The 18,141-nt window shown below is 42.4% G+C and overlaps 1 protein-coding gene across 2 annotated transcripts in view; it reads left to right on the top strand.

Moving 5' to 3' along the window:
* The window catches only part of CPNE3 (copine 3), a 78,056-nt gene that overhangs the window by 20,345 nt on the left and 39,570 nt on the right, over positions 1–18,141 (top strand). For both annotated transcript variants that reach the window (XM_075826027.1, XM_075826028.1), the window contains exon 2: positions 17,533–17,672. In XM_075826027.1, coding sequence (XP_075682142.1) covers positions 17,541–17,672 — 132 coding nt within the window. In that variant the 5' untranslated portion in view covers positions 17,533–17,540. The remainder of the gene's footprint in view (positions 1–17,532; positions 17,673–18,141) is intronic.

Genomic DNA, 18,141 nt, shown 5'->3' with positions numbered 1-18,141 from the left:
AATCAGAACTTCCGGCGCTGCCCCGTACATCAGCCATTACTTCCCTTTTCCGGCCAGCTCAATGGACGGGTACGTAATTTCTGACGTCACTATACACTGAGGGAAGGGGTGGACCGGATCCTCTTTCTCAGCCGTCTCTGAGCATGCGTGGCTGCTACTCAAACAGTGTTCACCACGCAAGCCCAATGCTTTGCTGTCACAGCGCCTTGCGCCAAATTTAAGCAATGCGACTTACAGGAAACGGCCAACAAGAGGAAGTATCAGAGGTAAACAAAGCGCAAATCGACAGCAGCGCGAGTGCAGTAAGTAAATTGAATTTAAAAAAAAAGCTGGGCAGTGTTCTTACCCCATCCCTAACCAGAATCTCAAATAAAAAAATTTTGAATTTTTGTATAAAAAAAACCATTTAATAAGTTATCAGTAAAGACACATGACATGAGCATACTATAGGAAAAACCTAAAAGATAGGCTGTATACATACACCTGTAGATGACAAATGGTAATGAGCGACCAAGACCGGACCACCACTGCTGACCCGACGCGTGTTTCACCAAGGCTTCGTCAGGGGGTGGCATCACACAGCTAGACATCCCCTTGTATATCCCTTCCCTAACCATCCCCATGTGTAACTTAAATGGCGTAATTGCCAACTCCCAAATTGGTACACAGCAGCTGAATGATCGTCATCTGCCGATGTAACACACCCTCCTAAGTCTACTAGCCAATACCAGCTGTACTAACTGAAAAAAGGGGCCTGCCCGAGAAAAGGAGCTATCAAATAACGTGTTTCCAAATAGCACATTGTTTGGGAAGTGATGGGAGGCAGGGCGCGTGTGTAGGAAGGACTACCACTGTCCGTGGCACAAAGGATGAGACACAACTTCTTGGTTCAACTTTTTACTGTAATGAACACGTAACAGGATATTCTCTTCTGCGGAGCAGACAGGAATTCTGAGGTTGGGGACTTCGAAACCCGCTGGAAATCCCCCTGAGAGAGGTCGTGCCGGAACCCCACGTTGCAAAGCTTGGCAGGGAACACGCCGCTGTCCATCACGGTGGGAGCTACCTACTACTGTCAGCATACCCTGAGGTAAGAGTCACACTCTCGGCCCAGGGGTTGCGTCGTGGGAATCAGTGGACTACCCGTACCTACTGGCACCGCCACGGGTCCTTGCGGAGCTATCCGCTACCTTTCGTAAACAAGCCCTCTCTCGCCTCAGTCGGCGGCCTAATTGTCGGACACGCCTAGGACGCAACTGAACAGATAATGTTGACAACTAACGCTTGCACAAAGTCCGGCTAATAGTCCAATAAGATTCAGTCAACCCAACCGTTCCTTCTGTCTGCTCCTTGGTCCAACAATATTCACATATAAAAGTTCAAGTCATTTCTTACAGGGCTGTGATTACAGAAGGTATACACTCTTGGGTAAACCCAGGGACACCGGCACTAGTGGTGAGGTAGCGAGACTATACTTGGGCCTATATCTAGGCTATACCGTCTATTTCTTCCAGGACTGGTGTACTATGGGTACTGTCAACAGGATGGCGAGGGACGTCACTTTCTTTAGAGGGTCACTGTCTACAGTACTGGCTCTGTGGACCTAGGATTCTCGGTCAGTGTGTTTACTGGCAATGTCCGGTACCTGTAGCTGCTGCGGGTGGCACCAAACATCCCTCCCAGGTCATACGTGGTCCTGTAAAAACCGAATTCCCCATTGTTGAGGTCATCAGGGGAGTGCCTCGTCAAATGTGGAACCCGCCCACACAGCCAGAACCCGAGCCCGGGTATTGCGAGACTTCGTTACTGAAGATACCAGTGGATGCAAATAACGTTACCTGGGAACCGATGAACAGAACGGCGATATTGTTCACGGGGACGAGGAGGCAAGATAACAATAGTATTGAAGACTGGTTGGGGAGAATAAAGAAAAAATTGTGTGAAAGAAAGATGGAAAGAAAAAGGAAGTGAAGTGAATGGTGAGGAAAACAAAAGATACCGTGACAAACGTGAAGGGAGTGCACAAATGCTACATAAGACCGCAGCATAAATCAATATCTTTTGATAGACAAAAACTAATAATTAGTAATACATTTGAATAAAATGCAAACACAATGTATAAGAAAAGGCAAAATATGCAATGTGAACAACGACTAGAGTTGAAAATGGCAATGGAAGTAAATATAAATACATAAGCATATACGTATAAGTATAAGATATATATTAAAACACACTTTATACAGTAATAGCACTTACCTACAGCTATCACTAGGGGGTGCTCACTGTATTTTTTTTACTTTTGTATTCAATTGTAATTGTATAAATCTACTTGCCAGTTAGCTCCCTCTAGTGGTGACTGCATGCAGCCAGAAATATATTCTTTTACTCTATAGCTGTGTGAAGGGAACAAGGGAATTTGGAGCTCTATGTGTGAAAAATGTAGCTCGGATCACTATAATAAAATATTTATGGTTAACAATGATAATAATAAAAACAACTACCAAACAATAGTACATTTTGCAGAGTTCTAAATTTCTGTGACTGAAAATCAGTTCCATTCATCTGAATGGAACCTGCGGAAATCCAGAAACAACGACATTTAGATGAATGGAACTGATTTTCAGTCGCAGAAATTTCTGCACCAAGATCTGCCGAGTGTGAATATACCCTCAGGATGTAGGATGGAGCATGCCTATTGAAATATAAAGTTGCTGTCCTAGTGAGAGATGACATTTCTCTACAAGCTGGAGCAAGCAGAGCTCCACTGTGCTTTTAGAAAACTCTGTTGGGTAAGGAGTTTGTAAAGGATCTTGCCCCCCCCCCCCAGTGTTTACTTACAGGCGATCCCCTGATTTTTGGATTTAAGACGCATTCAGTTCTCCTACTCAAGAACTGTGGGAACAGACATGTAAAGTGTCGTCTCTGCTCCTTGAGTTATAAAACATTGTCAGGGCCAGCAGAATCCGTATTTTGTAAGTCACGGTTTCCAAACTATTATAATTTACATTCCACATATTTATTCCATTCGCTTTTTATGTTCAATACCAGAAATCTAGCGTTGTCATAATGTCACAGTCTTGTACAGTATTATTTTAGTAATTGTTTTCATGCAGGAAGATGATCTATCCTAGTCGTAGCTGGCACAAGCTTCTGTTTGGTCTTTTATATTTGCATTTTATCTTTTAGTCCAGACCACATGTTTTCATTTTACCTTGTATGACCTCAGATAGATGTGCAGCCTGCTGTCTTTACAGCATAGCTCCCAACTTTGACCAATCGTAGAGAGGGTCAACTCATGCGATGGGCGGCAATTCTATTCTAACGTTAAGCCACGCCTTGAACCCCCACCAATTTCTGTCCATTCCCACCTAATTTTCTTTGTGCCCCTACACCGTAATAGTGCCCTCCTTTGGGAAACAAACCGTTATTGTACTCCCTTGTGCCCCACAAACTTTCACAATGCCCTCTTTGTATGGCACACATTAAGGGTATGTTCACACGGCAAACAAAAAACCGCCGTAAAATACGGAGCTGTTTTCAAGGGAAAACGGCCTCTGATTTTCAGCCATTTTTAAAGCATCAAGCGTCTTTTGGTGCGTTTTTTTGGAGCTGTTTTTCTATTGAGAAAATGAAAATCAGCTCCAAAAACGTCTCAAGAAGTGACATGTACTTCTTTTTACGGGGCGATTTTTTTAAGTGCCGCTTTTTGAAACGTCCGCGATAAACAATGCCCCGTCGGAACGATACGCTATTTTTCCCATTGAAGTATAAAACTGAAAAATGACAAATATTATAGTAATCTGACATACAAAACGTAGTATCCATGAGGGAAGCAAAGAACTTGGCAGCAAGGCTTTAAATACCAGTGGGGAAGTTACTGTTTTGTACGGCCGGCACAGTGTAAGGGAAGACCTGCATGCCAGCAGCTCTTTCAGCGATGCTAATATGCAAAAAGCCACAGACTGCCAAGGGGGCATCTTGTAAAGGTCCTTGTTTAACACGTCTCATGACAGATGCAATTTTAAGGCACCCGCCCCGTACAGCAGCATGGTGAAGTGAGTTGCGCTGTCCTCTGCTTTATCTGTGTAGTGAGTAAAGACAAGGACACTGAGCACACCCAATCTGCTGTACTCTCAGCGCAAAGGAGGTCGCTGGAGAAGACATAGCCCGACCTGGCGGACGTCAATCAAGCCTGGAGTCAATCAAGCCTGGAGGGCTGGACTACCTGACTCTTCCTGGTAGCAGCTACGCCCAGATGACTCCTGATGGGTTATTTGCATAGTGTTATAAAAGTTAGTTTTATAGGTTGTGCTGCTTCTGCAAATACATACAGCCCATTTTTGGAAACATAGGCACAACCCATATGTTACTGCATGGTGGTGGATTTGGAAGCTGAAGAGACCCGACAGATTCCCTTTAAAGGGAACCTGTCAGCAGTTTAATATTGGCCTGATGAAGACACAGGTACTGTGTCGAAACGCGTAGCCTGCAAACAATAAATACATCATTATTTATTTAACTTATTCGTCCATTCTACCATTGATGTCCGCAGCGCTTACTACTTATATCCCGTTGTCTTATATCTGCTCTTATCAGCAGTTTTGACGTCTCAAGACTGCTGACAAGGTGATATATGGGAGGGCATTTTAAACATAACTTTTATTCTAAACAACCCTAGACCTCCTGGGATATTCGCTATTAACCCATGGATATCAATATTAATCCTTTGATAAACCTATACTGCTAAAGATACTAGGTTTTAACAAAATACATACCCGTAGGCTCCATGCACATGGCTGATGGCTCAGATAAATACAAAGGAATAAAGTATCACTTCTCCTGACTATCTCTATGTCTTGCTAGATGAAAATTGGAGACTACAGTGTTCATATTCTGTTAATTACAGAGAAGAGTATTAGACGAATATGGTGCTGGAATGATTTACGGTTTTATGTACTGACATGAAAAACATAATTCAGCCAGACATTATAATGAGCTAGTTATCCAATATACTGGGTGTGGTAGAAAGAAATAAAAAAATTAAAAATAAATATAACTTAATGCTATGCTTTTAATTTACCAGCAGGATTATAGATCATCTGCAGGAATGGTTCGTACAGCATTGTGAGACATTATGAGGTAGACATGTCTGTTGATCTATAGCTTTGAGGATGAGTACCTGCATAATAACCACTGAGCAAACACCCAACAAATAGGGAAGGCATGCGTTGTTCAGCCCCAGTAGACCTGCTCAAAAGAGAGAAAGTCCTGCATTGCAAGAAGATGGCGTGGGAATGGGATCCGGTCAGTAGGTAAAGTTTTTTTTTTTCTCTTGTGGGGGCTTTGTGGCATTATCTACAGGGGGGCTATATGTGGGGCACGATCTACAGGGGGGCTATATGTGGGGCACTATCTACAGAGGGGCTATATGTGGGGCACGATATACAGGGGGCTGTATGTAGGGCACTATTTACCGAGGGGGCTATATGTGGGGCGCTATCTAAAGTGGGGTTATATGTGGGCCACTATCTATAGGGACGGCTATATGGGGCACTATCTACAGGGGGATCTATGAGGGGCACTATCTACAAGGGGCTTTATGTGGGTCAATATCTACAGGGGCTACTATCTACAGGGGGATCTATGGGCTGCTACCTATAGGGGCTCTATGGAAGCACTATCTACAGGGGACCTATGGGGGCAAGATCTACAGGGGGCACTGTGTGTGTGACAGTGTATGGTGCTATTAGAATTAGAGGTGCAGTGTATGGTGCTATTATATTTAGGGGCATAGTGTGTGGCACTATGAAAATTTCATCTTGGCTTAGAGGTGCAGAAATGTTTGAAAAGTGAGAAGCTGAAGACATCTGAGCGGTAAAATGCAGAAATGGGCTGAGGCCAATAGAAGACGTCATAGAGGTCTGGACCGGATGGAAAAGAAAAGGGAAAAAAAACAACTAGAATCTGAGAGGAGGTCACATGTGAGTCTCTTAATGTAAATGTTTATTCTGCCTCTAATCAGTACTGTAGTCACTCTATAATCTGCAGTGAGATGATGGGTGGAATGATTTTTTTTTTTGTGAAACTGCATCTCCCAGCATATCCTTACCATTGTTCGGGCCATGTTGGGAGCTGTAGTTTTACGCCGTACAAACCTATACGGCAGGGGTTGCACTAAATTCAGCTGTATTTGTGGTGGTGCTGTATTAATGTACTTAGCTTTGTTCTGGTGCTGTATACAGTGAAGGAAATAAGTATTTGATCCCTTGCTGATTTTGTAAGTTTGCCCACTGTCAAAGACATGAATAGTCTAGAATTTTTAGACTAGGTTAATTTTACCAGTGAGAGAGAGATTATATTTAAAAAAAAACAGAAAATCACATTGTGAAAATTATATATATTTATTTGCATTTTGCACAGAGAAACAAGTATTTGATCCCCTACCAACCATTAAGAGTTCAGCCTCCTCCAGATCAGTTACACGCTCCAAATCAACTTGGTGCCTGCATTAAAGACAGTTGTCTTAAATGGTCACCTGTATAAAAGACTCCTGTCCACAGACTCAATTAATCAGTCTGACTCTAACCTCTACAACATGGGCAAGACCAAAGAGCTTTCTAAGGATGTCAGGGAAAAAAACAGAAAATCACATTGTCAAAATTATATATATTTATTAGCATTTTGCACAGAGAAATAAGTATTTGATCCCTTTGGCAAACAAGACTTAATACTTGGTGGCAAAACCCTTGTTGGCAAGCACAGCAGTCAGACGTTTTTGTAGTTGCTGATGAGGTTTGCACACATGTTAGATGGAATTTTGGCCCACTCCTCTTTGCAGATCATCTGTAAATCATTAAGATTTCGAGGCTGTCGCTTGGCAACTCGGATCTTCAGCTCCCTCCATAAGTTTTCTATGGGATTAAGGTCTGGAGACTGGCTAGGCCACTCCATGACCTTAATGTGCTTCTTTTTGAGCCACTCCTTTGTTGCCTTGGCTGTATGTTTTGGGTCATTGTCGTGCTGGAAGACCCAGCCACGAGCCATTTTTAATGTCCTGGTGGAGGGAAGGAGGTTGTCACTCAGGATTTGACGGTACATGGCTCCATCCATTCTCCCATTGATGCGGTGAAGTAGTCCTGTGCCCTTAGCAGAGAAACACCCCCAAAACATAATGTTTCCACCTCCATGCTTGACAGTGGGGATGGTGTTCTTTGGGTAATAGGCAGCATTTCTCTTCCTCCAAACACGGCGAGTTGAGTTAATGCCAAAGAGCTCAATTTTAGTCTCATCTGACCACAGCACCTTCTCCCAATCACTCTCAGAATCATCCAGATGTTCATTTGCAAACTTCAGACGGGCCTTCTTGAGCAGGGGGACCTTGCTGGCACTGCAGGATTTTAATCCATTACGGCGTAATGTGTTACCAATGGTTTTCTTGGTGACTGTGGTCCCAGCTGCCTTGAGATCATTAACAAGTTCCCCCCGTGTAGTTTTTGGCTGAGCTCTCACCTTCCTCAGGATCAAGGATACCCCACGAGGTGAGATTTTGCATGGAGCCCCAGATCGATGTCGATTGACAGTCATTTTGTATGTCTTCCATTTTTTTACTATTGCACCAACAGTTGTCTCCTTCTCACCCAGCGTCTTACTTATGGTTTTGTAGCCCATTCCAGCCTTGTGCAGGTCTATGATCTTGTCCCTGACATCCTTAGAAAGCTCTTTGGTCTTGCCCATGTTGTAGAGGTTAGAGTCAGACTGATTAATTGAGTCTGTGGACAGGAGTCTTTTATACAGGTGACCATGTAAGACAGCTGTCTTTAATGCATTCACCAAGTTGATTTGGAGCGTGTAACTGGTCTGGAGGAGGCTGAACTCTTAATGGTTGGTAGGGGATCAAATACTTGTTTCTCTGTGCACAATGCAAATAAATATATATCATTTTGACTATGTGATCTTCTGTTTTTTTTTAATGTATAATCTATCTCTCACTGGTAAAATTAACCTAGCCTAAAAAGTCTAGACTGTTCATGACTTTGACAGTGGGCAAACTTACAAAATCAGCAAGGGATCAAATACTTATTTCCTTCACTGTAGCTGTATAAAGACTTGTTTTTTGTGGGATAAGTTGGAATTTTTAATAGCAGCATTTTGGGGTACATATTATTTATTGATTAACGTTTAACTTTTTTTGCGGGGGGAATAGAAAAACCCAGAAAATTTGCCACACTTTTTTGCGTCCCAAATCTACGGCGTTTACCGTGTGGTATAAATAACACAATAACTTTATTCAGCGGGTTGTCACGATTGCAACGATACCAATTTTGTATAGATTGTGTATGTTTTACTACTTTTACACAGTAAAAACACTTTTTTTTTTAAATTATTTGTTTTTGCGTCTCCATATTTGAAGAGCCATAACTTTTTTATTGTTCCGCCGATGCAGTTGTATGAGGGCTTTTGTTTTTCCAGGACGACTTGTAGTTTTTTCATTGTTTTTTATTTTATTTTTTACGGCGTTCACCGTGCGGATTAAATAATGTAACAGCTTTATAGTCTGGGTCGTTACAGACCCGACGATACGAAATATTTATAACTTTTTTGCTTTATTTAGTTTTTTTAATAGTAAAGCATTTTGTAAGGGGAAAAAGTGGGTTTTTAATTATAATTTTTTTTTAAATTGATTTTATTAAACTTTTTTTAAACTTTTTTACTAGTCCCTCTAGGGGACTTTACTATGCGATCACCCGATCGCTTTTATAATACACTGCAATAGTTTTGTATTGCAGTGTATTACTGGCTGTCCGTTTAAAACGGACAGGCATCTGCTAGGCCATGCCTCTGGCATAGCCTAGCAGGCATTCACTACAGGCAGACCTGGGGTCCTTTATTAGGCCCCCGGCTGCCATAGGAGACACTCGGCGATCTTATCGCCAGCTGTCGGTGGGATAAAAGGGAACTCCACCCTCTCCAAAACCACTCAGATGCGGCGCTCACTATTGAGCGCCGCATCTGAGGGGTTAAACAGGTGAGATCAATACTTATATCGATCTCACCCGTTCTAGCAGGGATGCCCCCAGCTCTCCGCTACCAAAAAGGCTATTGCATCAGAATAAAAGCCCATTAGTGGCCGAGTGAAAAGGCGTATTGGCAGTCACTAACGGGTTAAAGGGTCATGAGACCTGTGCCACTATCCTGAAGAGTCATATAGTCCTGCCTCCTAAAAACCCACCTTTCCATGCTTGATTGGTTCTATATCCCTGCCAGTCCCATCCAAGTTTATTGGATGAGCCATTGCCTTGTACTACTTGGTTTCAACTGTGTTTTTATTGAAAATTTTTCAACAATATACATATAACTTAGAGCAGCATGAAGGCCCATGCAATTCACATAGTAAGACAGTAACTTTCAATAGACAGACAAAACATCTGGGAAAAAACACAGGGGTTTAAGGGGGTGAGGAGGGGGGGGGATAGTCGGAGCTCCACCTACCACCTAATCTTGAGTTCCCTGTATCCAATACTTGTCCCACGGGTCCCACACCACTCTGAACCTGTCCAGTTCATTGTCAATAGAGGCCGTCATATGCTCCATTGTACGTATTTCCCTAATTCTAGTTACTAAGTCGATGTGGGAGGGAGGGGTTGTCTGTCTCCATTTCCATGCTATCAACGTCTTAGCGGCTGTAAGAAAGTGTCGAAAGAGTCGAGCTGGTGATTTCCCCAAAGACCTAGGGGGAACATTTAGGAGGTAATGAAGAGGGTCTAAGGGAATATCCTGCTGCAACACCGCCAATGCCAAGTTCTTAACTTCCAACCAATACTGTTGTACCAGTGAACAGCTCCAGAAAATATGGAACAGATCACCTCTCTGACCTCTACATCGCCAGCAATCCGACGGAATACCCGGATTGAAGCTATGCAGAAAGGCAGGGGTATGGTACCAAAACATAAGGATTTTATATTGGTTTTCCTTATATGCAGTGCAGATGGAGGTTTTAGCTGCTTGCGACCAAATAATCTGCCACAATGAGAGCGGGATGGATTTATTCAGTAAGGCCTCCCACTTCAACATGTATCTATGCCCAGGCGGAGGGGAACCCTCCGGGGATAGCAATAATGCATAAATGGCTGAGATAAGCCCCCTAGTGGTGGTAGCATACCGACATAACCTTTCGAAGCTTGTAGGTGCAGTAACCCGCGTGGATCTAAAAGTTTGCTGCATGTAATGTCTAACCTGAAGATAGTGAAAGAACGCAGCGGAGGGAATATTATGATGTTTTTGAAAGTATGAAAACGGGTGAAGCTCTTGCGTGTGGGGATCAACCATATCAGCCAGGTGAAATACCTCAATTCCCGTCCACAATCGGACTATTCGGGAGGTAGTGCCCCCCGGGATAGTGGGAGTGTAGAGTACCGAAGTCAAGGGCGGGCAACCCGATGCCAAATGGAAGCGGTTTTTACAGGTTTCCCACACCTCCCTTTGAAATCTCATGGGACCCAATAAAGATGCAGTCGGCATTACCAGTGGGTCACCCCATAACAGGGAGTTTGGGTGGACCGGGGCCATCCATAGCTTCTCTATTTCGGTCCATTTATTGTACGCCCTTAAAGACACCCAGCTGGGTATGCGACGGAGGTGTGCCGCCCAGTAGTACTTCACCACATCAGGGACCGATAGCCCACCCGCAGATCGACCCGATAATAAAACTGATTTCGGAATTCGATGTCTGCCGGAGTGCCATATGAACCTGAGGATAGAAGACTGCATGGCCCGCAATTCCTTCATAGGTACTGCTACCGGCAAAGTCTCAAAGTAGTACAGTAATTTAGGGAGCAAGGTCATTTTGACCGCTGCTATGCGCCCAAAAAATGACATGGGAAGAGGATCCCACCTGGCCATTAGCTGACGTAGCTCTACAAACAGAGAGGGGAAATTAGCCTTGTAAACCGACGTATAGGAGGGAGTGAGTTGAACTCCTAAGTAAGTCAGGGAGGTTTCCTTCCAGTTGTAGGTGTAGTTGTGTTTGAGTAGCTGGAGCTCCTGGTGTGGGACATTAAGAGGGAGCGCTTCCGTTTTAGATGTATTAGTTTTATATCCTGACAGCCTCCCATACCTACGGAGAACTGTAGTAAGGTTAGGGAGGGAGGTATGAGGTTTAGTGATAGTCAAGAGGACGTCATCTGCAAACAGGGAAACCTTAAACTCTTTATCTTGTATCTGGACCCCCGCTATATCCCTGGATTTCCGTATTTGAGCTGCTAAAGGTTCTATGCATAGCACAAATAAAAGTGGGGATAGGGGACACCCCTGACGTGTACCATTCCAGATTTGAAACGGAGGGGAGGTGGAGTGTGGGAGTTTAATTGCCGCTGTTGGTTTGGAGTAGAGACCACGCAGTGCTGTCAAATAAGGGCCCGAAATCCCAAATGAATTTAGAGTTTCGAACATAAATGGCCATCCCAAGCGGTCAAACGCCTTCTCTGCATCTAGACTAAGAAGGATCGCCGATTCCTTTTGCTTTTGGAGGGCATCAATGAGGTCAAGGGCCCTTCGTGTGTTGTCTCCTCCTTGCCTAAGAGGCACAAAGCCCACTTGGTCTTTGTGAATCAAAGAAGGGAGCCAAACATTGAGTCTATTAGCTAGAAGACGGGTGAAAATTTTTAGATCCGAATTCAGAAGGGCTATGGGTCTGTAATTGGAGCACTCTGCGTGGTCTCTACCCGGTTTAGGGATCAGCGTGATATGAGAATGCAGGAATGTTTGAGGGATGGGAGAACCCTGTAGGAATTCATTAAATAAGGAAGCCATCCGTGGAACCAAGATCTCTGCAAAGGTCTTATAATACCCATATGTAAAGCCATCTGGTGCCTTGTACTACTTGAGCATGCACCATGCAGCGAGGTGTACTCTGCCCAGCTTCATCGCTGCACTGCGCATGCCAGGAGAGTACAAGGCAACGGCACATCTACAAGGGTTGGAGGAGGCTGCTAGTGATGTAGAACAGCTAGGGGGATGTCAATCAAGATATGGGGGCGCCATTTCAATTTTCGCCTTAGGCAGCAAAAAAGCTAGAATCGGCCCTGAAGGGGTTAATAGAGCTGTCTCATCAGGAACAACCTCTGTCATATATCCTATTAGGGCATTTGGATGGCATAGAGGGGGTCCCCGCTTTATGAGCCAGAGCAGAGAGTCACTAACAGGCAGGGGATCTCACTCTGGCGGCATGTAATATTACATCTCTCCTGTAGTGGTCGCAGTAGAGGAAATCAGCAGTTGACTGTAACTTCTCAGCAAACTCCTTTAAAAGGGTATCACTGGTCAAAAAAAATAAATATCAATGTTACTCACCTCACCCGGCTCCAGCGACGGGTCCTGGCAAGTATCCTTGTCTTCTGGATCTTCAGCTCTCCTTTACACCACAGCCGACTGCATCATCAGGCCCAGCGGCCTTTTTAGATGGGACTTATGTAGCCTTGCCCGTTCTTCTACTTCTAGTATTGTACCCGCTTCCAATTAGTGACTATTCTGTGATCCGCAACCTGAGAATCTGACTGAGAAAGTCCATGTCTCCTTACGGGGGGTTCAAGGGTAGCTAAACTTTAAAAAAACGTTGACATGTCATGGTGATATGTCAGAAGTAGTGATCGATGGGGGTCTGAGCACTGAGATCCCCACCGATTGCTAAAACAAAGCAGTAGAAGCGCTCGGGTGAGCACTTCTGCTGCTTAGTTTCTGATTGGCTTTCCTCGGAAAGCTGAGCAAGCTGTGTACGGGCTCATAGACTTTCTGTTGAGTCCATGCGCCGCTTGCTCAGCTTCCCGAAGAAAGCTGATCAGAAACTCAACTGCACAGTGCCCAACCGCGGTGCTCTAGATACAGGTGGATGGGATGCTTGGTTTGTTAGAGTCAAGCTACTACTGGCCTTTACGATCTACACTCTGCCTTTGAACCTGTGGGAAAAAGATGCTTTGATACTACAAAGAACGATGCACCATTGCTAGAAGGGTACGGACCTGCATGCATGCGGTAATCACAATCCCATCCACCTGTATCTTGAGCACCGGAGTTGATCCACTTCGTTATTGAGTTGAAGTGAGGAGGGAGATTTACTCCATAAACAACTGGGAGCCCTGATATGGGTCAGGAAATCCTATTGAAGACCGATATCTTCATGTAGCCACAGCAAGTTTTGAGAGTGTTAACAGATGGACTCTGGACTGATGATCTCATAACCAGATGAGTATATTCAATTCAATCTGGATTACATATACGTTTATCTTCAACTCCTGCTTGCTGGCTATAACTTGGCTCCTCCTACTCATTTAACCCTTGATATGACTGACAGGTTCAGTGTGCTTACGTCTTTCTAGTTCTAAAAGGGTGATATATGTATCCACTATCTATGTACTGCATATGGTTTTTATTGGATATGTTCATACAATTCTTTTTAGTGATCACATTACTATTCAACCGTACGTAACGGGGGATTTCCTTAATTTATGTGACCTTGTTTCCATATATTGTCCGGTTATTGCATTCACTGGTTACATTTTCATGAATTGTTATTATTTGTAATACCAATGTTCCCTTGTGCTTTATATAATATTTTTCCTGGCCAGGTAGCTTTTTTAATTGTGTTCTCTTTTATATAACTTTTTGGTATTTCCTCATGGGAATTGGTCTGCGAAATTACTTTCCCTTTTTACTATTTAATTAATAAACAATATATTCTTATTACATACCTATGTGAGTGCTTGATATATCCTGGATGGCTTTTTGTTTTCACCCACAGAAACTTTACCGAAGTAACGGGAGTGTGAATAGACATCGCGTCCTGGCTGGAGGTGATGTCTAGTCACTCTCAAGACACTTCAGTAAAGTTAATGTGGGAGTAAGTGACAGCACAGCCTGATTTCGCGAGATCACGCTGTGCAGTGAAACTAGCTAAACATGAATGGAGAGAAGTGTATGACGCTGATTGGTCAGCGTCATACACTTTTCTCTTTACAACGCCCAGTTAGTAAAAAGGTAAAAAACGCCCAGTTGTCTATTAAGAAACTAATTAGCATAAATCTAAAATTGTTCATAACTTGCTCAAAATTGATCATTTTTCAAAATAGAAACCACTGTTATCTACATTACAGCGCCGATTAGATAGGGCATTTATAATCTGGTGACAAAGCCTCTTTAAAGAGACTCTGTCACCACATTATAAGTTCCCTATCTCCTATATAAGGAGATGGGCGCTGGAATGTAGGTGACATTAATGCTTTTTATTTAGAAAAACAATCTATTTTAAACCACTTTATGAGCGATTTTTAGCTTTATGCTAATGAGTTTCCTAATGTGTTTTTACGTTAGACCAAGTGGGCGTTGTACAGAGGAGTGTATGATGCTGACAAATCAGTGACCAATCAGCGTCATACACTTCTCTCCATTCATTTACACTGCACTAGCGATATAGTTATATCGCTATGTGCAGCTACATACACAAACACTAACATTACTGTAGTGTCCTGATAATGAATATACATCACTACCAGCCTGGACGTGATGTTTATTCAGAATCCTGACACTTCTGTATCTTTTCTGTGAGATTCCAGCAAGGCAAGCGTAATCTCGCGAGATTACGATGTAACCTGTCATTTCAAACGAGATTACGCTTGCCTTGCTGTAATCTCACAGAAAAGATTCAGACGTGTCAGGATTCTGAATACACATCACGTCCTGGCTGGAGGTAATGTATATTCATTGTCAGGACACTGCAGTAATGTTATAGTGTGTGTATGAGGCTGCACATAACGATATAACTATATCGCTAGTGCAGTGTAAATGAATGGAGAGAAGTGTATGACGCTGATTGGTCAGCGTCATACACTCCCCTGTACAACGCCCACTTGGTCTAAAGTAAAACACGCCCAATTTGGCATTAAGAAACTCATTAGCATAAAGCTAAAAATCGCTCATAATGTGGTTTAAAATAGATCGTTTTTCTAAATAAAAAGCACTGCTGTCACCTACATTATAGCGCCCATTTCCTTATATAGGAGATAGTGCACTTATAATGTGGTGACAGAGCCTCTTTAAGAGGATCCACTGCTCTGGTGATAAACCTAACAATCAATTTCTCACCTATTATCTTTAGTACCTGGGCTCCTGCATTGTTAAGATCTCAAGGATTCTTCTTGCCTGCTTCCTCTATAGTTGGACACTTTGTGTTTTATAATACTACTACCGACACCGAATCCTGGAGCATGTGCCATATGTGCAGTATCTTTTAGTAACTCTATTTAATGTACCAATATTTATGGATGTATCATAGGGAAAGATAGAAGCGCAGCACAAGTTCTTAGTGTTTGCATATATTTCCTTGTATCGTTTATAAGTCCTAAAGGACAACAAAACACCAAGCGAGAATGTTACAGGTTAAGTAGCCGATGCATACTGCAGTAAAGGAGAGGTTAGTTGAATCCGTCCCATAAAGAGGAAGACCATGATCCATAAAAGAAAGTGTTTACGTTGTAGGTCATTTGCAAAAGGGGTTTGTAAGATCATGGACTGTGGTTACATTTGTACACCCGGGGCCTTGAGTTTAATACTAACTTGTTACTTATTAATATATTGTTGATTGAATATACAGATTGAGCCTAAATCACACACACTACAATTACTATTCTTCCCATATACACTGGTAAATGATTTGTAGGAAGGCCACCTACCTCTCTCCCCTCTGACAAACCTCCTTGCCATAAAGCTAATGCGAAAGTAAGTTTGTAGGAGATCATGATCAGTAGTGTTACATAGGCAGTCTAGCTGGAATAATATATGTCGATCTAGTTCAACCTAGGTGACGAGCACTAAATCATAGCTATAAAGGTCCATAATAATTGGATATGTCACAACCGCTACATGTCGTACATTTCCAATGCTTGAGAATTCCTCAAAATGCATATCACATTAACCGATACGTTTATGGTGGAAAACCTAAAAACAACATGAACACATCTTTTAAGCGTATAATCGATGTAGATATATGCGCTGAATTATGGCATTTCTATCTTTAGATGCCATGCCAAATATTTATTTCATGTCTATGAAGTTACAGTAGGCAGTGAAGTGCAACATGGATTGTATTCATACTGGAATATCTCATCCTCTGATTAGATTTTCTTGTAGGAATTTAAAGCGTCCTTCCAATATCCAGCTCAGGTGCAGGGATGGCTAGTTAAACACATCATTGCACTTATTTTTTTATTTCCATAGACATTTATTACATTTTTTATGGTGTTTTATATTCGGGTGCCAACTTGTCACCTTCTTTTGGTCCAGCTGAAAAGGCGGTGAGAGTAGGCAATATGATGTAATGTAGTTCTAACCGCCCACTTTTCTACGATCTTGCCGTCCCCTGCGTGCCCTTTAGTGAGAGTCTGCTGTGGCGCTGCGGGGAAGGTTAGAAAGTTAGACACATTGATGACATCATCAGCGCCGTGCACTAGTGTTTGAGAAAGGAAGGGTTCAGACTACCTGTGCACAGACAATAGCACCGTGTGCATTGGGTAGTCTGGAATTACTGGCGGCTATGACAGCTAAAAAAAAAATTACTATCTAAAAGGGGTATTATGTCAAATGTTATTTTTTTAACCGTATTATATGTAATAGTCGCCTTAATGTTTAGGTGAATATTAGCTTAATTGTCCGATCTTTAAGAGCTTTGTTTTCATTGTCAATCTTTATTTATACATATTGGTGGTGATAGTAGAAGAAGCAGGCTCTTGTGCTGAGTGTGGATTGTGGGATCTACCAGTATAAGAGTGTAAGAACATTACCGTGAAGTAGAATCGACATAATATAGGATAAATACTGCTGTCTTGAACGGCAGGCCAGTGCCATAGTGATAGGGGGTGTAGTTGTAATTGGGGATAGGTCTAAAGTGTGAATGTAGAGTAAATCCAACAGTCCCAAATTTCTAAACATTTAGCTTGTGCCATCTTTAAGGATCCATTTCCAATATGAGGGGGTAGAGAGCAACCAGATTATCTGTAGAGTTTTTAAAACAAAAGACAGTTTTCTGGGCTTGGAGGAGTACATCTCCAGTAATAACCTTGTGTGAGAAGACGGATACCTTTCTGGATTAAGCTATACCATCAGCTGCCACAATGGTATTTATGGGATTATTTGCAAACATGAGAACTTGTTCCCATAAAATCTTCACCCAGGGAAAGGACTCCAAAATTTAAAAAATGTGCATTGGCTAGAAGAAATTTAGGGAACCACTTTGTGTGGCCTCTTTGTAGTGTAGTATGCCCTGTGGATGTAGAGACAGCTGTACGAGACATTGACTGTATTATTTGCTTGTTATGCTTGGGATACACTATTCTAAGGGTTTATGGCGCTTGTTCTATTCCTCATCTATAATCTGTCACGCACCTTCAATCAACCCATTTTCGGTCTTTGATTGTGACTGTAGTGTTATGAGCATTGTGAAGTTTGGAGCCGAATATTTCTCTCTAACCATCTTCTCTTTCGTTTCAGAATTTCAAATGGCGGCACAGTGTGTAACCAAAGTGGAATTGAGTATTTCCTGTGACAATCTCCTAGATAAAGATATTGGGTCCAAATCAGATCCGTTATGTGTCCTCCTTTTGAACACAAGTGGCCAGCAATGGGTCGAGGTACTCCAATATTATCTGATTCTATTATGATATTTTGAAGAAATTAAGGCTCATTGGGTCGTCTTAGTTGGTAATTTCTGTAGTCCAATCAATACAGGACACATGGGGATTACATAAGAATTTCACTACAGTTTATAATATCGAGTAGATAAATACGAAATATGCTAGTTATGTTATTCTAGTATAAGAATAAAAGACTAGAGACTAAATAACAACTACCTTAAAGGGAATGTGTTGCCAGCAAAACATGATTATTTTTTTTTTAGTTAAACAATTAGTGTGTGGGTGATTAAACATTGTTCTAATTTTTTTTTTTTTTTCACGAGTCAGGAAATATTATAAATTGGATTCAATTGGATTCTAATTTATAATATTTCCCAGCACTGGTCACTAGATGGAGCCATTCCCAAAATTGCAGCATTGCATGTGGTAAAGCAACCACATTGCTTTATGCTGCAAAATTGGAAAA

The sequence above is a fragment of the Rhinoderma darwinii genome, chromosome 5, assembly GCF_050947455.1.
Source record: "Rhinoderma darwinii isolate aRhiDar2 chromosome 5, aRhiDar2.hap1, whole genome shotgun sequence".
Classification (NCBI taxonomy): Eukaryota; Metazoa; Chordata; class Amphibia; order Anura; family Rhinodermatidae; genus Rhinoderma; species Rhinoderma darwinii.
Note: the sequence above shows the minus strand (reverse complement) of the source record. Positions and strands in the feature narration are given on the sequence as shown.